The sequence below is a fragment of the Suillus discolor genome (genome assembly GCF_016758755.1).
Source record: "Suillus discolor strain FC423 chromosome Unknown F5147scaffold_12, whole genome shotgun sequence".
Lineage (NCBI taxonomy): Eukaryota > Fungi > Basidiomycota > Agaricomycetes > Boletales > Suillaceae > Suillus > Suillus discolor.
This window is the reverse complement of record NW_024541259.1, coordinates 572,402-596,359: the sequence shown is the minus strand read 5'-3', so window position 1 is coordinate 596,359 and position 23,958 is coordinate 572,402. Positions and strand designations below refer to the sequence as shown.

The following is a 23,958-nucleotide window of genomic DNA, read 5'->3' as shown; positions in this document are numbered from 1 at the left end:
TGTCCACCGGGACACCACCCACCAGATTCTTGTGGAAGGGTTCCTCGACCTCGGATTCTTCAAAGGCAAGTCTCGATTTATTTACGATGCATGCTGGAACAAGTCGACAATGATAAGTACGTCGATGAATCGATGATAGGATAATATCTAGATCTCAATAATAATAAACAACATAATGTTGTAAGGAAAGTATTATAAAAGGACTCCAAACGAAAGCTATCCTAGCTATCCTAGCATCTGGAATCGGATAATAGTTCGTCGACCCAGTAAAATACTGTGCGAGTTGTCGGGAACAACCGCTACCTCCAACTCCCCAGACAGCGACTTCATGTAAGGGACATGTGATGAGGAAGTGTCACTTTCTGAAGGAGTAGAAGTGTTTGTGTTCTTCGAGTCCATTGTCTTGGGTAAAGGACGGAGTGGGGTAATCAGCTCTAAGGCACATTTGTATCGCATGATCACCCCTCCGGACTTGATTATGAAACCTTCCGTTGGCCTACAGGGTAAGCGGCATAAGCTGTCTAACCGCAGCTCGCACAGCTTAAAACACTTACTTGAATTCAGTGAGGAGGGTGCTGCCGAGCTCCCTGACAGTGGAGGCAACTTCCTTTTGCATCTCATCCTCCTGACTGTGCTTAGGGTCGGATTTGCCTTGGACATTATCCTCATATCCCCGCTGGCCGGTCACTGTCGAGTATTCACCGTCGAACGCAAAAAACACGGGATCAAGCCTCAATAATGCTTTTTCGCCTGATGTCTGAAGCTTGGCGCGCAAGTACAAGATCTGTGCTTCCAAGAATCGCCCCAGCATCACGCCAAACTCTGACAACAACACGCTGCGGTTTTGAAAGGTAGGAAAGGGTGAAATGTCCGACGATGAACTCTGTTCCACTGGTTCTTCTAAGTCCAGGATGGTTCCAGCGGTCGATCGTTTTGCTCTTGCGTCGTCACGAGCACGCATGCGGCAAATTCCACAGCATTTCCACCGGTATTTGGTCACAGGCAGTAACCTTGTGCGGCAGTGAGGAACAGCACAGATGCGCGAGCTTTCCGCTGGCGTCACCTTGTCGCTTTGTTCCTGCATCTGTCGTCAGCGATGCGAGGTTAAACAGAAATCTTTAATGTGCCATACCTCCGGAAACGGTACAGAATGATCACTAACGAGAGCAGACTCGGCTAAAATTACATATGGTTAGCTTGGGCGATCTTAGATGTGACAATTATACTCACAAAAGTCGGCCATATGACGGCGGGCTTTCTCCATACGAATCCGCTGGTACTGCCGTTTGTATCTCCGGCAGGGATCACAGATCTTCCAACGGTATTCCTGAGGCAATACGATGTTACAACGCTTGATCCCGCACACTCGCGCACTGGCGCCGCTAGGAAGTCGAGAAGCAAGCACAGGAATGTGAATCTTGATCGTGGATGAGTCTTCGGCCTCAGGGTCCGAATCGACATCTTCGTCTTCCGAGGAGAGATCCGTCAGGTCGCTGTCCGATCCGAAGATGTTGTTAATTTCAAGTTCGGCGCCAGCGTCTCTGCCACACTCAGCAACGAGTGTACTGGAAGTACTTGCGACTGCCGTGGCATCAATGACGGATTGTCCATCAGGAAGCTCCGACAACGGTAGTTTGTCTACAGCATCAAGGACTGCTCCCTGTGAGTGTGAAGCCAATACTACTCCCAGCTCTCTATTGATCGCAACTCGATCTACCACGACTGCGTCTAATGTATCGTGTGACCGAGGCTCAACGCCATGCATGGCCTCATCGGAATTCGAGGGACCCACATGTGTACTGTCCACCGGTAAGATAGTTGCACTTGTAGTGATAGCAGCCTGCTGGCGCTCTTTCCAGCGCTGGACGCTGCAGTTATAGCACCTCTGCCACGTAGCTGACGGAGGCACGGTCCCTCCGCACCCGAGCGTTTCACAGATGCGCTACAAAAATCCTTAGCCTAACACATATTAGACAGTGATCGCACATCACTGACCTGGACTAGCTGAGGGCTTAGAGAACGAGCAGTAGTGTTGATGACCAGGGGTGAAAGCCGCAAAGGCCCACGTTCCAAGACAACACCTGAAGGTGGAACATCGTTACCAACAGTTGTCGCTATCGAGTTGACGGAATCTTGTGCTGCAAGCTCTTCATCCTACTTGGCAGCTCAGACCCAGTGATGTCAGCAAAAAAACCCACATCTCACTAACCTCAGGATACATCAACTCGAGTTCCAAATCATCATTGTTGTGTGGACCCAGTTCTGCACACGTTTCTTGCGGGGGCTGTCCAAGGGCCTCAGTCCTCTGTGCAGCATCTATATCACGCTTCAAATCGTCATGGTTCAACTGCATTCTAAACAGAAGAATATAAAAAACCACTTTACCTTGACCTTCGAGATAAGCACCCCAGAGGGAAGTTCATCTCTTCTCATGCGCTTCGGAAGGCGCTTGGGGGCAGGGGGCGGTGCAGGCGCTCCACGGCCAAACCCCAATCGCAGACACATATCGCAAAAGTTGAAAAGCTGGTTGGGTGCTAATTGTGCTCCACAGCCGAAGCGCATACACACACGCATGCGCGCCACGACAACCTGGCGTCAATCATGAGTAAGATTCATGTAAGGGAAGAATTTATGGATACTCACAGGGAAATGGGAATGAGTAACAATTTCTCCACGGGAGTTAAAGAAGCACGGGCGGGGAGGATCGCGGGGTGGTGCGATGACGGGTGATGTGGATGGGAGTAATGGCGGTACGTGCCGATTGATGCGCCTTGTAGGCTTCAGTTCCATGCCCTCTTGCCTCATTCGACATGTAGGGCAGAGTGTGTCAGAGCTCGATGTGATTCTTGATCCTTCTACGGTCATTTGGCACAAAACACATGTCGCAGAGAACTGTCCCTGGTAACGTAGTCAGCATGACGCCAAAGATTCAACCTAGTACAATAACCCTGCAAGCACTTCCTGGGCATATGTTACAAAAACGCAAAAACTCACAGCTTGTCCGAACGTCGTTGCATCTTTGTTTGCAGGGAGAGTATGTGCAGGGGAAGGAATACTTTGGGTCCTTAGCCGCGGTAGTAACTGGCAGTCATCACAAACTATCCATGGAAAATCTTGTGGTAAAACGAAACCACACTGATGGCATATCCGGACGCGAGGTTTTGATGAGGGGATGAAAGCGGGGGCAGCAGGAATTCTCATACGATTCGCTGTGGGGTCTTCATTCAGCAACATGCCTCGGTGTATATTGTAAAATCAGGGTCTGTCATGCATCAGCATAAAAAAGCTATAGGATACCGTGACAATTTCTGAACACATACTCAGTATAGATCATGCATATCAGAAACTTTTCAGAGTTTAGAGACCACACTAGCAGGTGTTGGAGAGAAGGCCTGTCTATTGAAAACGGAGCTTGCAAGCCAGGGTCAGCCCGGTCAGGCGATGTCAAAATTAAGAATTAAAAAAAAAAAAACTAAGTTCGTCAAGACTATACCATTCCCGATTGGATCCTCCTCGCGACCTACATCATATAGAAGGAACGGCTGTCTTCCTGAGGCTGATCACGGCAGCCGAGTACTATGATTCGGTACCGACGGTATTTGACCGACCTCGCCAAAAACTGTACTTATACTACCTGACACTCCGGTCTTGCGCAATTCGGAATTGCATCCTCGCTCCTTCTCTGTTCTCATCAACTTCGTCAAATGTCGAAGCACGAATGACGCACAAAAAGTGTAGATGGATTGCTTATATCTTTTGAGCTGAAGCCACGGGCGCTGGTGCTGGTGTGAAGAAGGTGAGTATCGTATGTATTTTTCGCTGTGTAATGCTGTTAATGACAGATTTGGTAGAGATTCTCGTGAAGGTGGATATGATATGGGTAAAAAAACATATGTTGGATGACATGCAGACTGCTTCACGCTATCTTAGTATCATCTCCACCTTCGCATGTAGAGTGTCATCACAGTCCAGATACATTGTATTCATCCTTCAACAAATCACTTCAAATCATTGCAGCAGAAGGTAAGAGAAGAATTGCTGGTTCATCAGCCAGTCATGCAATGCCCAGGAGAGTGATGGTATGGTCGATCTGCATCACCAGGGAAAGAGGAGCCATCAAAAAACTATCTGGCAGTACCCTTGGCTTGGAACGAAGCAGAGCTGACTTCTTAGGTGCAAGAGTTTGCGTACACCCCATGGACTAATTATACGGCACTCGCAGATCTTAAGATAGGGTTGCGCAGCCAGGTTCCCATCCGTGTACCTTGATTATAAGCACGGCGCAGGCGTGTCCGGAACATCCTGATGCAGAAACAAGTAACGAATTTGTTCTCGAACAGTCACTATCTCCTGCATCCTCAGGCCTCGGGCTGGATCTGAACATCATCCGACGGACAATTCATAAAACGTCTCAAAGACTCGACCTTGGTCGATTAATGTGGTGAGGATATTGCCGCTATGCACTTATGATTGATAATACGCCCCAGATTCAGTTGCTCAGATGATGCATGCATATGGTCTTTAATGATCCGAGGCGCATATCGGTCAAGCAAACAGACGAGAATAAGGGGATGAAAGCAGCAAATGCCAAAATGGCTTCTCGTCGATGATTCACAAATCACCCAGTACATCGCCGTATGACCCTCAATGATGGGTGTTTGCAAGAGGTCAGAAAACTCTGCAAGTGGAGAAATCAGCCTGACGTGTCTCAATGAACGGGGCAATAGATGAAGGGATAGAGCGGAAACGATATCGCAGATGTGATTTTTCGTTTCTGTCGGTAGAGAAATACGGATGACGGAAACTGGATGGTGGTAGTTGTCTGCTGCTGATGATACAGTGCATGATTACTTTTATTGTATTGTTTTTGTGGTATAAGAGGCAGGGAATCAGAACAGAATGTTAGACATCACTATGATACAAAGTGAGATTCCCAGTAGCGTAGTCAGCCAGTGAGCATTGTTTATCGTTCATCACAACCTAGCAGGGCATAATTAATTGCTATCAAAAACATATGATGGTCAAGTACTACGACTCGGTACCGGCCTCTCTCTTCGACTTGTCATAGCACTCCAAAGTCACACTCGCCAGAAACCCGGGTATACACTGCTCCTCATTCACCCAGAATCGCATCAGTTGCGGGAGATCTTGCGGACCGCCTTCGCCTTGCGCAATGAGTTGCATTCTCGCTCCTTCGCCGTTCTCGCCGGGCTTCGTCAAAGGTTGGAACACAAATGACGCAGAAAGATCGTAGATCGACGTCACGCGGACTTGCCCATTGGGGTAAAACGCGAGCTTCAATCCTAGTATGGACGCTATGGCTTCTCGGAACTCAGCGCTCTTCGCGGTAAACACCTGCCGAACCATGGTGACAGTCCGCCATCAATTGGTGAAAAGAAGCGTGGGGAGGATACACGCACCTGCTGTAAGCGCAAGAGTCTCTTCTCTTTCTGCTTTACCACTTCCTCGAGGTCCTTCTTTTCCTTATCGAGCACGTCCCAACTTTCCCTGGGAACCAAATCATTGCGCGGAACCCTGCCCTCGTCTACCACAGCTCCGCTGCTCTCAAGCTCATGCAAGCGCTTGATGAGCGCTTCGTTTTCGCTCTTCAGACGGTCCATCACTGACTGTCGTAAATCAGTCCACTGCTGCGCTGGATTGTCGCGCAGACACAGCACACGCATGCCTGGTGGGACGTGGTTCCCCCCGCCGATTTCGCCACGGAGCTCAAACAGTGTTTGTTCGAGTATCTCGATATTGTCTTTCTGCCGTGTCAGATCTTTTTGCGCTTCTTGCAGACCTGTATGTATGGCATTGAGGAAGTGAGATACATATGCTTCTGTTGAATATACCTTTCGTTGCTTCGTCCGCTGCGGCTTTCTGTGCGTCGATTTCCTGAACGAGATCCTTGCGTGTGCGTTTCGGCCCTCCTACGGCATTGTCAGCCTCGGCAGCATCCAGTGTACGCTGTAAGCGAGAATTTTCGGATTTGTAGTCAGCTATAGACTGTTCAAGATGCTGTATTTGCTGCTGAGAAAGGCTGTCCACAGCTGGTGACTCGCGTGCAGCTGACTCCTCAGAAGTGAAGCTGGCCTGAAATAGGTGATAAATCATTAAGACATTGTTTGGGGGCGTAAACACGTACGACGAGGGCTTGGAGGAACCTGGCTTCTCGTTCCGCCAGCTGAGCTCGTTGTTCCCGTCTTACCACCTTTTCTTTCAGTGTTTGCACCTCTGCTTGTAGGGCATCCACAGCCTCCCGAGCTTCGGACGCTATGTTATTAACGTTAGACAGCTCGGCCTCACGGCGGCGAAGGAGTGCCATGTTGACACCATGTTCCTCCATCATTCGTGCATTCTCCAGACGTAATGCTGACAGATTTTGCACCAAGGAGATGGAAGTTTGTGATGATGTATTGGATTCGCTGGTTTTGCTTGCCCTAGAATACATAGATTAGCTTCAAGTGAGAAGATTGGGTCGGTACTTGCCAATCTTTCCGTTCTTGCCGAGCAGCTTCGACCTGAGCCTCTAGTTTGGCAACTTTCTCTCGAAGCCCTTCCATGATAGCCACCTTGCTTTCTAAAGTACGTTTCTCTTCTCGAAGGACTTCTAAACTGGCGTGCCGATCTTTGTACCGTGCAAGTTCAGTTGTGAGTTTTGCGTTATTCAACTCAAGAGAACGGAGGTATCCTGCTTGCCGCTGTAGTTCGTCTCGCACGACACTCCAATTCTCGTTTTCATTGGAACTTCTCGCAGAAGAGTTGGTGGTAGCATGAGCATCGTCCAACTGTTGTTGTAAATTCTGGATTTCATCGTCTCGTTCCTCCGCAATAGCTTTAAGGTCCGCAACCTCTTTCTCCAAGTCTGCGTTTTGGCGAGCAAGAACTGAAGACTGCGACTTGTGAGAAGCAACTGATTGTGAGTGGCTGCGAGAAAGGCCCGAATGTTTGTCCTCTAGTTCCGCAAGGTTCTCTCGAACGGCAGCGAGGGAACTGCGTAGTTGTCGAAGTTCTAAATCTGCCTTGCGCTACAGAATAATTGTGAGCTCTGACGGCATGCATGCTGGCGTGACGCACCTGTTCCTCCTCTCTCTCCGACTGCTCCTGCAATTTTTCTTCGCGCTCCTTCTCTTCTCTCTCCGCAAACCACCTTCTATCTCTTTCCAGCCTCTCGATCGTGGTATCTTTTTCACGGAGTTTGGCCTCGAGCTCGGTTTTACTGGCCTGTGCGGCGAGTAGCTGGCGTTCGAGAGAGGCGTTTGCCATGTGGGAGGTGAACGCATTAGAGCGCTGCTGGCGCTTTGCAGTTGAATGCTGTGGATCTGCAATTTGCTTGGGGTCAGGTTTCTCTAGACATGAGCATCCCGAAGGCGTGTCTCCCGGCTAGTGAACTCACCCCGTTCAAGCTCTGCCATTAGGGAATCGCGTTTAGTGGTAGCTGAACGTGAGGATAGCAGTGAGCCCTTCGTGGTAGGCTTTGAGAATGTTGAACTGCCATGGAACATCGTCGGCGTCGCTATTGATAAATTGCGTAAATCACCGTAAACAGAATTTAAAGTGATCGAACTCTTTGTTTGCACAGCATGTCGAAGTTTGGTTTTAATTTCCTGCGACTCGACGCGAGTTAACATTCACAACAAGCCGAACTACTAGGCTTCACCTTTAACTTGACGCTAACTTTCGAGAGCAGGCACATCATGAATGCAAGCGAATCCGAAGCAGGCGACGAATATTATGATGAACTCGAGCCCGGTGGCAAGCGCTCGGAGAAAGATGACGGCTACATACTTAGGAACGTCCTCAAGCTTCCCCGCACCACAACCTACACGACACAGGCGCTCTACGGTAGGTCTCTTGTCTGTTATGTGCTGTGTATGGATTTCCATCAACTCCATCACAGAGCAGATCATTGGCAATGACATTAACCTGGAACCCGAGTATCAAAGAGGTCCGTAAAGTCTTTCTTACAATCCAAGTCTAAATGACTAGAGCCGTGTTCTCTCAGATGTTGTCTGGCCAGAGCCCAAGCAAGTAGGCCTTATTGACTCTATACTTCGCAACTTTTATATTCCACCTGTGATCTTTGGTGAGCATGATACCACAGGCTACGTAGTGCATGGCTCATCTTCCCCGTCCATTCATCCTCCAGTTTCGCATCAGCACTCAGATGGCTCAGAAACCAAGACGTGTGTCGACGGGAAGCAACGGCTCACATCAATACAACGGTGCATTTTCTCGACCATTCATCTTGCCGAGCCACTGACTGTCATTTTCTCTCTCCTGCCGCAGGTTCATGGATGGACTGGTTGGTCATATCTATCTGTCATGTGCAATCCAGCTTACAGAGTTCTTTAGATTCATCGTTAGTGATTCTTCTTTTGTTTTTACTTCTAATCGCAATAAACACTCGGTAGACAAAGACTCGTAAGTGTCACAAAACCATTCAATACCGATTCCCTAGTTTCAATTAATATTACGCGGTACAGACAAACTGGTGACAAGTACTGGTACAAGCCGAACGCTTCCAACCAAAGTGGACGGTCCGCGGGCTACATTCTGCCTGATAAATATCGACGACTGTTTGCAAATAAGCAGATTGTATGCATAGAATATCAGGACCTTCCTGATTTCGAAGAGCGCGAAATCTTCCAGGTAGGTCCTCAACACATTCTATAACTACGCCGCTCATCCAACTACAGAGAGTACAACTTGGAATGGCCCTCACCCCTGCGGGTCTGTGCCTACTTGACTTACATTTGCATTTGGCTCATTCTCTTCTTAGAGAAATTGCAGGTGATTAACACCCCTATGAGTAGCTTCGTGCGACAGCTAGAGGCAGAGTATTTCGGACAAGACAAGCCTCTAGGTGGCGACGCCCTAGATTGGGACCGTTCGCGTGGTGGGGATTTCCGGTGTATCGCTCAGGCGCTTTACTGCATCTCAAAGTACCCTTCCCTCCAGTCCGTGGGTACCGTCCTGCAGATAGAGAAATGGTTGCACAACCCCGTCCGACGAACCAAAAGCAAAAAGAAAGAAAGTGACGACGACGAAGACCTCACAAAGGATGAAATCTACCTCTCATGCATCCACGACACGTTCCGTGTTTTCTCGCAGCTAGTCAGCGACCCTGAACTCTGCTCTACATTCCTACAATCTGGCTGGCGCATCTCACCCGTGGAGTTTATCACCATATGTCTCTTAATCTCCGTGGAGAAAGATAAGCTGCAACTGCGCGCGCTCGCAGATAAGCTCGCACGCATGCGGGAGGCGGTGCGTGAAGAACACGTAGATATTCGAATGAATGCTCGTGTCGCCAAGACATTGCTTGACTTCGTCAAAGGGATTGGCCCTCAGGTGCAAAACACCTCTGGGACGAAGCGAAAGCTGGAGGAGGAAGATGTAGCAGTGCCACCGAGCACACAGCGAAAACGAACTGAGACCCTGCCAGTACTGTCTCCCACTGTGGGCTCCCACAACCCAATTCACTTTGTCAATCCTCCTATGCTTGTCGCTCCCACTTTTCTGCCGCCGCCGCCACGCCCAACAGCCATTCCTGACAGACTTGCAGCCCTCCACGACGCTAAGAAGTCCATCTCAAATCCAACCCCTCCACGCATCCCGCCGACTGCACCCGCTGCACTCCGGAATGCTGGGCCAAGTAGATAGGCGTGTTGTATGTTTGCTCTATGCGCTCGCAGAGTTCAGGAGGTGTATTACTACTGACTATCGTGGCAGATCTGTATCATATCAGTACTTTTCAGGTTGTATCAATTATCCGGCGAAGGTATCGATGTTGGAGGGTAGTCTCTGTTCGATAAAGATGCTAGCATCGGTGGGTAATGCAAACCTTGGGCGGCCGTGCAGGGGTAGGCCATATGCACACCCGCCACACTGCCAAGATATGACCAAATGCAACCACGTGGTACTATTTCTCCAAGCTTTTACCAAGTCGGAAAAACTAGGTCGTGTGGTCAACGTGTGGTTGTTACACAGTGTGGCTAATTTTCTCTGGTCGTGACCAAAGTACGAGCATTATGTCAGCAACGCGGTATCGCCGAAGCTTCGAAGGTCTAGAATATATCGATATCGTAAATGGCCTGGGTCATTTAAAATGACAACGGGTAACTCGTTGTCGTGCTTGGCGGACGCGGCCGCGCGATGCGTCTTTGGGTATTCAACTTGAATGCTACAGCCCAAGTGTTCAAACGTTCACCATCCAGGCAAGCTGGATCTATATTACAGTTCTTGCACGTAACTTGTTCTTGTGGATCCAGCTGGCTATTAAGCACCTTCAGCTTCTCCGAAAGTGACCAAGATCTCCTTGCGTGCTTCCGTTTCTTCTTTCGGTACTAAATAGAGAAGAACAGTCTGCTTTATAGATGTTTTCTGCAAGACCGTTTGACTGGCCGAAGAGGGATTCAAGCCCTTCGAATTTGATGCTTGCGAAGAATATACCAAGGTTCTCATCTGTTATCTGATCAACATGGTGCGTCCTTGGTGTGGCCATCGTGGGCTCGGAAATCGATTTTCATTGCCGTAAACTCTCAACTCTAGATATCTTCAACACAGGATTTACTCATCAATTAACGGGCACGCTATATATAAAAGTTCTCCTCAGCGTGCCGTTTAACCGCGATAAGAGATATGCCTACTGTTTCGGGTTGAATATACCATGTCTAGCCAAGCAAACAGGTGTACAAGCCCCTTTCCAGATGGTGCTGTCATCTGGCACGTCGGCCTGAGATTGGAAATGAAGATGATCAGAATCTTCCGAGCACGCGCAAGAGCCACCTGCCATATCCAAGCCGCTTATCATCCAAGATCCATGCGAATCTTCTTCTGAAGCGATTTAAGAGGGTTCAGGCGTGAGTCTTAAAGATCGGCAGTTTCATTTCTGATCTCCCTCTCTACTGTTGCTGTTTTGATATCAGCTGTGGTCATGGCCATCGACTTTCAAGAGGAGCGGTACAGCTCAACCAATTCCGAGAAGGATGATGTTAAGGTTCAAGGTGGGTTGGTACAGCAGCTCTTCTTCCAATGCTTATTTTATTTGATAACAGAGGTACTCCAGACCATCGCTGACTTCGACGATCCGAACATCGATCGTGACGAAGCTGTCGTCGGAGTCCTTGGTAAACCTCGCTTGTAAATTTTAGTCATAGTGCACAACCTCACGATCTCTGTAGAGGATGATTCACCATATCCAGAGGTCCGCAGTGCTGTAGCCAACACGGATGATCCGTCTATCCCTTGCAACTCGTTCCGCGCTTGGGTCATTGGTACGCTTCTCTGTTGACAGAGGTGCTCGATGCTGACAGGCATGTCCGGTAGGTCTCGCATGGGCCGTTTTGATTGCTGGCTTGAATCAATTCTTTTTCTTTCGCTACCCATCCGTGACCATCTCGAGTATCGCGGCACAATTGCTTTCCTTCCCTGTGGGTCGCCTCTGGGCAAAGGTAAGCCAGTTAAGTTCGAGATGTTTTTGCAATCGTTGACGATGAACCGCATCCGGGCTGAATAGGTCGTGCCAAATGTCCGCGTCTTTGGTATTAAGTTGAACCCTGGACCATTTTCAATTAAAGAACATGTCTTGGTTACTATCATGGCTTCCGTTGGTGGATATTGTGCGTACTTCGGTCGTGTCACTCCCGCTTTACGATTAACTAAGAATGTTCAGCCGCCTATGCTGTACGCCCCTCAGCTGTGAACTTGTCAGGAAGTACTCACACGGTGTCGCTTTCAGACTGATATCATTGCGGTCCAACGAGTCTATTATGGACAAACTTACAGTTTCATTTGTGAGTCCCTGAGCAAGTGTTGTGAACCCTACTCACAGAATGTGCGACTTCCCTAATCATTGTGGTTTCATTTTCTTGGTACCTTACCGAAATATCACATCCCATTCTACCTGGACGAATTTCGGACTTTCTTGCTGATCATTCTCTCACGTGTATCTTCACGAATGGGGTATCTGTCGTCCATGATCGCTTTTCGGACAACATACTTGCGGGATAGACCAATGGATGGTGGTTATGTCCACTCAGCTCATTGGTTTTTCAATCGGCGGTATCTTGCGGCGATTCCTCGTACAGCCTCCCTCGATGAGTACGAATTTACTTTTCTTCCCACCTTCAATCCGTAACTCACACCTTGGCACAGTATGGCCTGCCAACCTCGTGACGTGTGCTCTTTTCAACACCCTCCATTCGCAGACATATGCAGGTATAGGTACCCGTGGAGGAATTTCGCGTGAACGCTTCTTCTTTTATGCATGGTTGGGTGGTCTCCTATGGTACCTTGTACCTGGGTACCTCTTCCAGGGCCTATCTTACTTCTCATGGGTATGCTGGATTGCGCCAGAAAACATCGTGGTAAATCAGATGTTTGGGTATGTGAGCGGATTGGGAATGAGCATGGTCACATTTGACTGGTCTCAGATTGCTTACATTGGTAAGTTTTCAACACGTCGTCTTGAATTGTGTTTCAACTATTGACCCCAGGTAGTCCGCTTGGTGAGTCACCGGACGTTCTTTGTCGAGGAAAGGCTCAAGTTATGATCCACTACTTTCCACAAAGCCACACCATGTACGTGAAAAGGACTTGCTGTCGGGTTGGACCTGATTATTTCTTTGCATAGGGTGGGCCGAGGCAAATATCGCAGTTGGCTTCGTATTCTTCTTTTGTAAGCATTCTTGCTTCAGTGTCATTTTCTTTACTAAAAGGTATCCAGGGCTCGTTGTCCCTTCGCTGTACTACACCAACGCCTGGGACAGCAAGTACATGCCGTATGAGTTGTTTCATTGTGTCCCCAGTGCATCTTGATAACACCGTCTACCACTATAGAATTTCCTCGAGGACATCGTACGACAATACTGCCGCCTCATACAATATCACCCGTATCATCAACTCGGATGCCTCTCTTAACTTGACAGCATATGAGGAATATAGCCCTCTGTTCCTCTCGTGCGCCACCTTTACTATCTATTTCTTACATCGCATCTTATGTACCCCGGTCCAGAACGACTTTCGCTATATCCTATGCCCTGTCGTTCGCCTCTATCACAGCAACGCTCATGCATGCATTCCTGTTCTTCAGGAAACAAATATGGGTCCAGAGCAGACGTTCGATGCACGAGCAGCCTGACATTCACGCCAGGCTCATGTCCAAGTACAAACAGGTGCCAGAATGGTGGTACATGATCATTTTTGGTGTGTCATCTCCCAAAATTTCCAATCGCCCCACTGATCAGTATGCAGTACTCATGTTTGTGATTGGTGTTATTTCCATTGAGCTGTGGCACACCGAGTTCCCAGTTTGGGCCTTTGTCCTGTCCTTGATTATCGGTGATTCACTTGTGTCAAATATTGTAAGGATTAAAATTCTGATGAGCTTCCACAGCATTCTTTTACGTCATTCCTATCGGGATGATTCAGGCCATCACCAACCAGCAAGTTGGACTGAAGTGCGTGAACATTATCAATGGTAAATGCCCTCTTCTGACGAAGTTGACATCCACAGTGTTATCACTGAACTAGTCGTTGGATACGCTCTTCCTGGCAAGTAAGTCGCTAGGTCACCATGACTTTGACAACCCAACTAATAAATTACATCAGACCTATTGCAATGATGATGGTAAGAATGGTATATTTGAGATATCGTGAAGTGAAGTGAAGCTTTGTCTACTCAGTTCAAGACCTGGGGATACGTCACCATGTACCAAGGTTAACCTTCCCGCTTCGTCGATTTACCTATATCTCTAACCGGAATGTCTGTAGCGCTCACCTTTTCTTCCGACTTCAAGCTTGGTCACTACATGAAGATTCCTCCACGGACCATGTTCTGGGGTTAATGATTTTCATCTTCTTCCCGTCGCGTGCCTCACTGAATGCCGTACAGGTCAAGTCGTAGCTACTGCCATCGCAGGCACTGTACAGCTCGGTGTGCAAGCATGGATGTTTACCAACATTCCAGACATTTGCAACCCTACTCAGAAGGATGGCTTCATCTGCCCCAACACAGAAGTCTTCGGAACCGCCAGCTTTATCTGGGGGGTCATCGGCCCACAAAGACAGTTCTCGTCAGGCCAGGTCTATCACGGTGCGTACTTCTTGAGCACGTCGAGTATGTATCAATCTCAGGCTTCTGCATGAAGACCTTGTATATTTCTTCCTCATCGGCGCGTTTTGCCCGGTCGTCGCATGGTTGATCTCGTTGAAGTGGCCAAATAGCTTCATCCGCTATGTCAAGTGTGTATTCTCTTCTCTGCCAAGGAATACTTCTCACAAGGCTACACGAGTACAGCTTTCCTGTTATCTTCAGCGGTATGGGGGCCATTCCCCCAGCCAGTGCGCTGAACTACGTCCCATGGGCAATCGTTGGATTCATTTTCCAATACGTTATCCGGCGTAAACATTTCTCTTGGTGGACGAAGTATAATTGTAAGAGGTCTCCCTGGTCTTGTATTACCTTTCGCCGAAACAGACCTTTGACCAGATGTCCTTTCGGCTGCCATGGACTCTGGTTTGGCCGTATCCATCATCTTGATTTTCTTCTGCCTCCAATATCCAGACAACGGTACAATCGGACTGCACACCATCCAAACGTGGTGGGGCAATACTGTATTTTCGAAGACGGCTGATGGACAATATACGGCGCTCTGGACTTTACCAGAAGGTTCTACTTTCGGGTGAGTGACTCGCTCGTTGAATCTTTCAGCCATGGTCTTACGGGGCGTGTTACAGTCCGACGACGTGGTAATTATTAGTATGACGACGTGAAATCATGTACGAGATCTATATATCATATGATACACATATAAGTTCTTGACAAATCGAATGAATGGTTTTATCTTGACGCAGAGAGTTGAAATAATTGGTCTGCGTGCGTAGTGATCCGCGCAATCCTAAGTTTTCTTGTCTGCAAGAGCGTCAACGTAATGTGACTTCATTCCTAAGGATCTTTTCAAGTTGACGCTCTTGCCATCTCGCATAGAGTTTCTGTGCAAATGGCAGTTCATCTACTCTCAGGTATCTATAAGTACCACCTAAAGTGGCCACCAGATGTAAAGATCTCATATCCTTTTCGCGCCGAACCGATGCCGCGGCTTCCGATCGAAGGCGTTCTGTATATCTCATCGATGCGAAAAGCCACGCAGATATATAATATTATATACCCTCCCCATGCGCTTAAGCTTGGACACTCCGCTCTTTTTCCGTCCTTCGACCTTTGTAGCAACTTTGTACTGGTGCCGAACGCAAGGGTGCAGCGCGAAACTCCTCTTGTCGTCATATTCTTGATTTACCCTTTGCTTCTTTTCATTATATCCTCCCTTTCACATTCGTACTACCTATAAAAGATGACCTGTATCCTAGTAGTACGTTGTCGAATTCTACCAGGCTGTACACTAAAGTTTTTGGGATGTGTCAACCCTAACCCAAATATGTTCTATATAGGGATCACAGCGCTACAATTTTTTGATTTACTCGGAGCATCAAGTGATTCAAGTCAAAGATCAGATTATCATATAAACCGGCGTTCTCTGCTGACATCGTCAAGCTGATCCCTCTGCGTTCGTGGGTGTCCTTTCGGGCCCCTTTCTCAGTCAATCTGATGTCGCCCAATCGTGGGTGGCGCGGAAGACGGCATTATCATAACGAAAACCAAGATGATCCCTACTACCGTGACAGATACGGTGGCTCCAGCTATAGCAGCTCGTACGAGCAGCCATACGGATACGACTATCGCTCGAATGGATACTATGCAGATGCTCAACCAAGTCAGAGATATAACTACTGGCACGATGGTGACCAGTATCACGCCCAAAACTACTACCATGATCAGTCCTCCACCAACTACACTCGCAGTCATGAACATGGCAATGACTACAATCGTCCCTGAAGGTTCTTACAGAAGACATCGGAACCGACGAAGCGACAGCCCGCAGAGAAATTACCATTCGCGTGCTCAACACGCTGATTCGCCAACGCCATATATGGCCTCGCCTTCGTTTCGTCGAAGAACACCTGAATCGAATCCCCTTGCTGCATATATGAAATCACCAGCACCAGCACCTCCCACACCACCTGCGGAGCCAGATTCAGCATATATGACGCTCTCGCTTGAGCCATCACATATCGTTGACGAGCCTCGTGTCTCTCGAAAGCTTCTCGTGCTAGATTTGAATGGCACTCTACTCATCCGATCGCAACACTCACGCGCACGAGATGCGTATGGTGGCGTTCACACTAGCTCAGCACCGCGTCTTCGCGCAGTGCAGCCTCGTCCTTATATACCTGCATTTCGTGCATATCTGTTTGCACCCGAGACTCGAGAATGGCTTGACACCATGGTCTGGTCTTCCGCACAACCCCACAGTGTGGCGGACATGGTCGACAAAGTTTTTGGTAATGCCAAAAGCAAGCTCGTCGCAGTCTGGGACCGTGGGAGCCTGGGACTTAGTAAGGAGGACTATCGTGAGTGTTTAACCATCAATCGTTGAACGATTTGCGATGTTACGCTTTGCTGATATTATTGGCAGACCGAAAAGCCCTGACGACCAAGGATCTTATGAAGCCCTGGGCATTGCTTCCATTAGGTGCCAGCACAGCAGAAATCGCGGTACCATTAGAAGCAGGTTATGCCGCTGAACAAGCTGGGTTGGCTTCCTCGATTGCACACTCTGCCTTGACCACCCTCCTCCTCGACGACTCCCCTCACAAGGCCCGTCTCCAACCATACAATCACGTCTGTATACCCGAGTATACCTCCTCATTCAGGGCAAAAGACCTTCAACAGTTTCAGCACGAGAAAGCGACTCGAGTGCCCAAACATAAGAAGCGGAAAAGAAAGACAAATGAATTTGTGCCGGACCAAAGCCAGTCGGCAGAGATGGTATTGCCCTCCTCAGACTTAGATCCGACTGCAATCAGTTCTACCTCCATTCATGTCGAGAAGTCTTTTATTCCCGTTCCGTCTGCAGAAAGAGCACACATATCATCTCAATCATGTGCTGAGCCCTATGACCCCACCATTCTTGCGGTCATTGGTGTCCTGGACGAGATTAGGAAGCAGAGCAGTGTTGCTGGGTGGATTCGGGCCGGCGGTCTTTGGGATATTGTTCCAGTGCCTGAGGCTAAAGGAGAATCTATTGTCATTCCACCAGCCTCAGACGCAAATATGGTCGAGGACCTGCAATCGCCCACAGACACTCAGGAAGTGCAACCCCTCACGAAGAAAGAGCTTCGGGCAGCACAAAAACTTGCGGCAAAACAGCGAAAACGCGCAGAACAAGCAGCATTGTCCGCCGGACAATCCGTTCTCGTTACCGAAAAGGAAGTTATTCCGACCGGAAATGATGAGTCTTCCATGGCTGATATTCTGGTTGAGGATGTTCCTCCTGCTGCACCGAGTCTTAGTGTCGAGAGTGTGGGAATGTGGTTCAATGATGAGCAGACGTTGTCTTACTGGGTTCGGAGAGGGCGTCAGGCGCTCGACAGTTTGGGGATTGAAGCGGATCATGGAGTAACCGGGTAGGCCGCGATGCTATTTAGTTCTAGTAGAAACTGCACTTGCTGCATCTCATCATCAAAGTTGTTTTGAACTTCGCGATTGTGTGAGCCGTATTTCATACTGTACTGTGCATCTTACAAGCCTCTCACGTATTTAACTTTCATGATCGATAATCTGTCCCATGCGAACGAACATCGAGCTCGTACTAGTACTAATATCGTAGTAGGAAGTGCACTGTTCTGACAGCCTCTTTAGCATAGGCTCGGGACTAGCCTGTAGAGTACCGTGCTTGCTAAATTTGAAATAGGATGATACCATTTGCTCCATATCTACATATATTGGACCCTCAGCAAGGAGGACCCTGACTAAAAATATTCCGTGGCATGCGGATGACGGTCATGGACCTCCTGCTGCACACCATCTCAGAAAAACCTGGCATGGGCACTTAGAGGGACGAAGTTGGTAGCTAATTCTAAACATTTCCACTAGTCCTATCGAGAGCAGATGGACATGGGTAATACAAGATCGATGAGTTGAGTAGCCGACACCCGGCACCTGCAAAGTTTCAAACTCCGCGCTTTTTGGGATCGTCAAATGACGTAGTCAGACTATCTTTAACCGCCAATCTACTTCAATTTCGGGTGTCATTGTATTCTTGGCGTTAGATCAATGCATGCATGAACATTAATAACTTGGAGAAAGTATGCACAGCGGTTCGTGTCAATTACTTACTGTATCGTTCTTTTCCTTGCTTGATCGCTGACACTGACAATTAACGTGTTTTTATCAACGTTGCCTACCATGGAATCAGACCAGGCATTTGTCCGAACTCCGCACGCTGACAGTACTAGGACTGGACCTGAACTTGATATTATTTAAAGCCAGTCCAGTGGTTCAATGTTGCACCACGGATCCCTCGAGTGAACATTCGCTCTCACTCAACTCCACATGGTGTTATTTTTTGTGGCAGGCCTTTTACTGGGGTTGTACGGTCAAGTAAGGGCACAGAACCTTGCAAGTGCGCAGATATCCGTGATCAGTGAGCGACTGGCCCAGGGTGCAGTGCATAGGTGAGCGTGTGCTGTCACTCAACATCCCGCATTAGTACCCCCACCTCTCTGTTCAACTCAATGGCTTCAAGGATTATAAATCTCACTCCGACTCCTCATTTATTTCTGTAGTTGGGAGTATGGAGTGCGCGCCGAGGCTCTCCTGGAGCTCAATGCGCAGACATACTCCGTCGTGTCTTTCGACGCCGTTCCGCCTCCCCACAGTATTCCCATCCAATATAACAAGTGCGCTTGGCGAAGTGTTCACGATCGCGCACAACATCGTCGTCGCCCGAAGCTTGTCCAATATCACTGGCCCACAGCCCCTGATTGCTGATACGAGTGCAGGAGATCCAGCAAGTATTGGAGTTTCCGTGTTACTTGCTAACTGGACAGGACAGGGGGCACTAGACGGACTAGACTATGCAGGGGCGGCACAGGATCAACTCCACTACCTATTCCAAAACGTATCCAAGACCAAAGATGGTGCTTTTTCTCACAGAGTGGACCAATTGCAACTTTGGTGAAAACAAAAGTCATGTATAAGACGCTCCCGTGAATAACTAACGTCTTCACATAGGAGTGATTCTGTGTACATGGTTCCTCCGTTTTTGGCGTATTATGGTGTCCTGACGCAAAATCAGACCATCCTGGGTGAGGCATACACACAGATCCGCTTGTACCGAAAATATCTTCGAGACACGGCAGCCGGTAATTTATGGAAGCATATACAACTTGGTCAGGGAGTTGACGATGGGCACTGGTCGACAGGTGCGCGACTTCTCTTGAGCGTAGCGTTTATTCCTTGCACGGCTCAATTACAGGTAATGCATGGGCGGCGGCAGGCATGATACGAGTCCTGGGGACTATTCAACGTTCCTCGTACACGAGTTCATTTAAGAGTCAACAGAACGACCTTGCACATTGGGTGCATGAGATTCACGGAGCGATGTATTCCCACATTGTGCGTCCAATTGTGAAACCGGTCTGTCAGAATGTCTTATCACCAGACCAGAACTCCAACGGATTGTTCTACAATTACGCCGATAATAATACCACGTTCTATGATGCCTCATCAACTGCGTTATTGGCCAGCACGGTCTATCGGTTGTCTCTCCTTGGCAATATCCACACATACATCCCACTCGCTGAACAGGTCCGCAAAGCGCTCTTAGCTTCTGCTGGCACCATTGTTTCCATAGCTACTACATCGACAATGCCAGCGCCAAGTACAACATCCACCGCACTTGCCGGAACGGGCACAACCGTATCTGGCCTGCTCCACTTTACGCCGGAAGGATGGCTTACACCTGTAGTGAATCCATACTCTTATGGCGTGCAAGGCTCTGACAGCCCAGAGGCACAAGCGTTCATCCTTGAGCTGCAGGCTGCATGGCGTGACTGGGTAGCAGACGGGGCACAGGGTGCAAATAGCGCCCGCGAAGCTCGGCCTCATGTCTTAATGATAGGAGTTATACTGGTCTTGCCCTGGTTAATGTTCGTCATCACCTAGTTAAGGTTTCGTCTAGACCATTTATTGCCCATTTATCGACACTCGTTTTTGTACTGAAGCATATTGTTTCAACTGGAACCCCACAATACTGTTCATACAATATGGTGCAAATTGGCTTTATCTCCAAGCTAGGGGAAAACGTGGCCGTACTTATGGTGTTTATTATAAACGGGCTGCGATAGGTATAATGAATGAATGAGGCCAGTCGCGTTGCAGTGAAGTCTGAGAAGTATATGCTGTCATGATGATAAAAAAGGCAAAATATGAAACAATATGAAACACAATCACAACACATGGTGCTGGTGGGGCCGCAGAAAGACCCAGAAATGACCACCTAGCGCCCTGATTGACGCCTGGAATATCACATAAGTACAGGGATGGATGAACACACTCAGACTCATGTCCTACCTTGAACCACGGTCATTGCTACTGAGCCATTTGCTCACCTATGGCTTCCGCCACCTCTCCCCCTTTGACCCCAGCCACCATCTCTTCCTCTATGACTGTCCCACCCACTCGAATCCCGCCGGGAATCATTACGTCGATAGTCTTTCTCATAAGGCCCACCGCTTCTCGAGTAGTCCCGTCGTTCATATTCACTATGTCGTCGCTCATCTTTGAACGATCCAGTCGAGGGTGCAGAATGCGGCGGCAGCGGTATCGGTATCGGCGCAGCTGATACGACTGTGTTGACCGGGGCTGGTGCAGTCGATGACGGCCGAGGTGGGAGAGAATGATGCGAAGCAGGGGCAGGGTGAGTCCCGTTTGATAACCCATTCTGTGATGGGCCAGGCAAGTACAGCGGAGCTTGAGGTCCTCCCTGAGAATGCTGGAAAGACAGAACAGGTTGCATGCCCTGTCCAGAACCACTGACTGACACGCCCTGCGAGAAATTCGAAGAACCAGGGGCTGAGGCATTAACCCTGCTCAAAAAATTCAGGCCCATGGCTGTCATAACATTTTCAGACAATGCAACAGGGGAATTCGTTGGCATTTGTTGATTATGAGGCACCACAAGTCCATGCGCCCGTAAAAGGGCTTCAACCTCCGAAGGGTTGATTTGGAATTGTTGCCCCAGACTATATAGCGGGTGCAGGCCTTGTTGTGGTAGAACAGCGACAGCCGCCGGAGATGGTGCAGCACGGCGAGGATCACGCATAGCTGCTGAGCCATTCACGTCAAGATTCGACACGGAGCTCACAGCGTTATGCTCTGTGTGAGGAGTAACAGGAGACTGGACCTGAGAACCAGTATTTGTTCGAATAGCCTCTTTTGCGGCTCGAATAGGACCAAGTCTATCAGCCGCCGGTATATTGGATGTAATCGCAGGAGGAGGGTATAGCGAAGCAATACGTGGCTCCGACTTTACCACGGGAGAAACTCGAGCATCTGTCCTGATGGGCACAGGGGAAGATCTGGCAGGATGGGCCAAAATTGCTGTGTTCGATTGCAGGGAGGGTACTTGTCCAAAAGGTGGTGATGGCCTGGTAAATGTCGCGGGAGGAGCGGGTGTTGGAGGTGGCGCTGTTGCCTGCATCAGAGCTTGTGACATTTTTTCAACAGGCGCTTCTGGGGAAGCTTTTTTCTGCTTTGACTGAGACACTGCAGGAGTAACCGACACTTTCGTTGGCGCAGGTTTTGACTTGGATTCAGTCTTCTGTTGGGAAGCAGATACTGAAGACTTTGACTTTGAAGCTATATATGCAAGTAGTGAATCAAAAATTTATCAACCAAGTTCAATAAAATGGCTCACTTGAAACCTTCGATGCAGTTACTTTGCGAGGCTTCTCTTCCTCTTCACTGTCGTCATCATATTCTGCAACCCTCTTCCGTTTTTTGGCTTTTGTATGTTTTCCAGCGGCCGGTTTGTCACCTTCCCCATCGGTTTTTAGCTCAGATATTTTGAGCCTTTTGGTCATGAATGACAACATATGTTTGGTGATCCTGCCATTTGCACGAATATCTTGGTGGTCGTCACGTACATCCTTTCGCATCTTTTCAATGGCAGAGGAGAGTTGTGTAAGCGACAGCCGATCACGGAAGAGGTAAATTAGGACACCGATCATCACAAACTCTATGGGAGAAACACGAGTAGGCTTGTTGAGCGAGCGACTGTATTTCTGGTCCCGAGCAAGGGTGAGAAAGACACGAAACGTATCTAGCAAGTCCTCGCGAAGCTTCGGAGAGACAGGGTCGCTCTTCAAGAGCCACTTTTCAAGTGTCGGGGCGGAGGGAACAGCAGGCTTGGGGTGATTCTCAATGAGGTAGCCTATAGATGCCACACACTGAAAGTCACGTCCTCGTGCATGACCCCAGTCAAGGTAACCATGAAATCCATCTTCGCCAAGTACTTGGCTTTGAATTTCCCGAATGATGGTAGGCCAAGGGCCAACAATTGCTTGCATGCGTTCTACAAGGTGTGCATCAAGCTACTGTACAACAATGAAAAAGCGGTGCTGACCTGCAGGAGTAAGCGCAACCCCTAGTTGCACTCTCTTAATAATCATGTGAGCTAGTAGCATGCAACGAGGCCCCAGCACTTACCTGGAAGATCTCGCGTTCCTGATCTGGATTGATGTCGCTGTACTCAACGCATACAATCTGCTTGTTCGAAAATTGATGGATAAGTTGTTTTGGAAGGAGCTTTCGCCTAGAATTACTGGCGCTTCCTTTGTACCAAAGTCTTTCGTTTGTGAACCTGGACAGTAATTAATAATATACATCATATGGAGATTAGAGGGACGTACGAATCTTTATCTGTGATGGCATGCCAAATGGAGTGAGTGCATGCAGCAATAGCATGTATCGACTAACGTGGTATCTAGTAAATCCAGATTCAGCAAGGCGATGAGACTGCAGATGGCAGAATTACAAACCTGTCCATCCATAAACCTGAATCAAAATTGTGGTATATCAGCGAATTATTCCCGTATATTTACTGTATATACCTTTGTATTGAAGTCAGCCTTTGCTTCCCATCTATGCAAGTTCGCAGTTCACTGCCATCATCGGCCGTTGACACCGCTAGTGATTCCCTGCCTATCAATGCATGAGCAGACTAGGGTGGCAAATAGACTTGCCAAATATTATTGGAGGCATGTAGTAGTTTCGCAGCATAGAGTCGATAAGACCGGATTGCTTTGGCTCTGGCCATACAACGTCTACGAAGGAAATGAGACATCAGAAGATGTTGCGAGCAAAGTGACAAAAAAACCGTGTTTTTCAAGGCGAGAGACTCACCACGTTGGTATTCTGGGTCAAGGTCAATCGCATTTTCGATGATTTGGTCTGCAAGAAGGGTGATGCAGATAAACACCACTAGTAAGCAGCTCGCCTTACCGTAGAGTGACTTTGCTGTATATGATGTGGTCCGTGGCGCACGCAAGACGCCCGAAATCTTGTATTCTTTAGTACCTTTCCCTTTCTTTGACGTCCGAGTCGTTGTCCGACTTGTTTTGGACGGCGGGAAGTCATCATCGTCAGAAGACAAATCTGTCAAGTCGGAGAAATCTGACAGCGACATGATAGGAAAAATAGTGGGTTATATAGGTGGTAGTTCTGGCCAAATCGCCAACAATCTAATGGTCGTTTGAAAGAAGATCTCCTTTCGCCCCGAGCTTCATGTGTGTTTAAGTTTGACGCAAAAAATGAAGCGAAAAGGGAATATTTGCGCTAATCTGTGCTACAAACCCCGAGTATTGAATATTATTATGGATTTGGTTAGACGAAAGTAGACAACGATCCAAGTCATATTCCAGCTGACATGCATCCGAGAACGACTAAACTGATAGACGCCAAATTCCTCGCGCTTAATTGTCACACAGCACAGACGCTTCCCCATACACGAAGGATGTCCATTGTCATCGATTAGTACATAATGACTTACG

At 48.4% G+C, this 23,958-nt stretch overlaps 8 protein-coding genes across 8 annotated transcripts; 4 read left to right on the top strand and 4 right to left on the bottom strand.

The window, feature by feature from the left end:
* Nucleotides 1-66: 66 nt before the first annotated feature.
* Nucleotides 67-2,217, bottom strand: F5147DRAFT_681827 (uncharacterized protein). Its single transcript, XM_041436404.1, has 5 exons — nucleotides 1,996-2,217; nucleotides 1,231-1,942; nucleotides 1,133-1,176; nucleotides 555-1,078; nucleotides 67-496 (listed from the first exon to the last, which is right to left on the bottom strand). The coding sequence occupies exons 2-5, from the start codon at nucleotides 1,763-1,765 to the stop codon at nucleotides 226-228; spliced, it is 1,374 nt and encodes a 457-aa protein (XP_041295971.1). The 5' UTR covers nucleotides 1,766-1,942; nucleotides 1,996-2,217; the 3' UTR covers nucleotides 67-225.
* On the bottom strand, nucleotides 1,931-2,956 carry F5147DRAFT_51455 (uncharacterized protein). Its single transcript, XM_041429933.1, has 4 exons — nucleotides 2,644-2,956; nucleotides 2,386-2,589; nucleotides 1,996-2,326; nucleotides 1,931-1,942 (listed from the first exon to the last, which is right to left on the bottom strand). The coding sequence occupies exons 1-3, from the start codon at nucleotides 2,863-2,865 to the stop codon at nucleotides 2,150-2,152; spliced, it is 603 nt and encodes a 200-aa protein (XP_041295970.1). The 5' UTR covers nucleotides 2,866-2,956; the 3' UTR covers nucleotides 1,931-1,942; nucleotides 1,996-2,149.
* A 1,982-nt stretch (nucleotides 2,957-4,938) lies between these two features.
* F5147DRAFT_681817 (spindle assembly checkpoint component Mad1) lies at nucleotides 4,939-7,522 on the bottom strand. The gene is made up of 7 exons (XM_041436403.1): nucleotides 7,397-7,522; nucleotides 7,078-7,322; nucleotides 6,490-7,028; nucleotides 6,146-6,440; nucleotides 5,853-6,093; nucleotides 5,421-5,800; nucleotides 4,939-5,355 (listed from the first exon to the last, which is right to left on the bottom strand). The coding sequence occupies exons 1-7, from the start codon at nucleotides 7,503-7,505 to the stop codon at nucleotides 5,029-5,031; spliced, it is 2,136 nt and encodes a 711-aa protein (XP_041295969.1). The 5' UTR covers nucleotides 7,506-7,522; the 3' UTR covers nucleotides 4,939-5,028.
* A 175-nt stretch (nucleotides 7,523-7,697) lies between these two features.
* F5147DRAFT_571533 (uncharacterized protein) lies at nucleotides 7,698-9,666 on the top strand (the record flags this gene model as incomplete). Its single annotated transcript, XM_041431051.1, has 8 exons — nucleotides 7,698-7,845; nucleotides 7,901-7,948; nucleotides 8,006-8,086; nucleotides 8,150-8,225; nucleotides 8,290-8,322; nucleotides 8,487-8,652; nucleotides 8,700-8,733; nucleotides 8,783-9,666. 8 exons carry the CDS (start codon nucleotides 7,698-7,700, stop codon nucleotides 9,664-9,666), a joined length of 1,470 nt encoding a protein of 489 aa, XP_041295968.1.
* Nucleotides 9,667-10,939: 1,273 nt separating this feature from the next.
* F5147DRAFT_631544 (OPT oligopeptide transporter protein-domain-containing protein) lies at nucleotides 10,940-14,846 on the top strand (the record flags this gene model as incomplete). The annotated part of the gene is made up of 23 exons (XM_041432800.1): nucleotides 10,940-11,009; nucleotides 11,061-11,132; nucleotides 11,187-11,279; nucleotides 11,332-11,456; nucleotides 11,522-11,641; nucleotides 11,744-11,798; nucleotides 12,016-12,105; nucleotides 12,160-12,468; nucleotides 12,638-12,682; nucleotides 12,731-12,785; nucleotides 12,844-12,963; nucleotides 13,019-13,209; nucleotides 13,258-13,344; nucleotides 13,400-13,463; nucleotides 13,520-13,561; nucleotides 13,615-13,633; nucleotides 13,689-13,722; nucleotides 13,777-13,845; nucleotides 13,898-14,098; nucleotides 14,154-14,247; nucleotides 14,303-14,439; nucleotides 14,495-14,687; nucleotides 14,743-14,846. 23 exons carry the CDS (start codon nucleotides 10,940-10,942, stop codon nucleotides 14,756-14,758), a joined length of 2,301 nt encoding a protein of 766 aa, XP_041295967.1. The 3' UTR covers nucleotides 14,759-14,846.
* A 646-nt stretch (nucleotides 14,847-15,492) lies between these two features.
* Nucleotides 15,493-17,826, top strand: F5147DRAFT_681804 (uncharacterized protein). The gene is made up of 3 exons (XM_041436402.1): nucleotides 15,493-15,863; nucleotides 15,901-16,473; nucleotides 16,539-17,826. The coding sequence occupies exons 1-3, from the start codon at nucleotides 15,611-15,613 to the stop codon at nucleotides 17,531-17,533; spliced, it is 1,821 nt and encodes a 606-aa protein (XP_041295966.1). The 5' UTR covers nucleotides 15,493-15,610; the 3' UTR covers nucleotides 17,534-17,826.
* Nucleotides 17,827-18,200: 374 nt separating this feature from the next.
* On the top strand, nucleotides 18,201-20,117 carry F5147DRAFT_681799 (Six-hairpin glycosidase-like protein). Its single transcript, XM_041436401.1, has 6 exons — nucleotides 18,201-18,579; nucleotides 18,691-18,753; nucleotides 18,806-19,081; nucleotides 19,139-19,329; nucleotides 19,383-19,522; nucleotides 19,574-20,117. The coding sequence occupies exons 1-6, from the start codon at nucleotides 18,458-18,460 to the stop codon at nucleotides 20,069-20,071; spliced, it is 1,290 nt and encodes a 429-aa protein (XP_041295965.1). The 5' UTR covers nucleotides 18,201-18,457; the 3' UTR covers nucleotides 20,072-20,117.
* Nucleotides 20,118-21,807: 1,690 nt separating this feature from the next.
* Nucleotides 21,808-23,594, bottom strand: F5147DRAFT_571425 (uncharacterized protein; the record flags this gene model as incomplete). Its single annotated transcript, XM_041431047.1, is given in 7 exon segments — nucleotides 21,808-22,500; nucleotides 22,513-22,566; nucleotides 22,616-22,769; nucleotides 23,020-23,106; nucleotides 23,148-23,232; nucleotides 23,312-23,359; nucleotides 23,411-23,594. The coding sequence occupies 7 exon segments, from the start codon at nucleotides 23,592-23,594 to the stop codon at nucleotides 21,808-21,810; spliced, it is 1,305 nt and encodes a 434-aa protein (XP_041295964.1).
* Nucleotides 23,595-23,958: the final 364 nt, after the last annotated feature.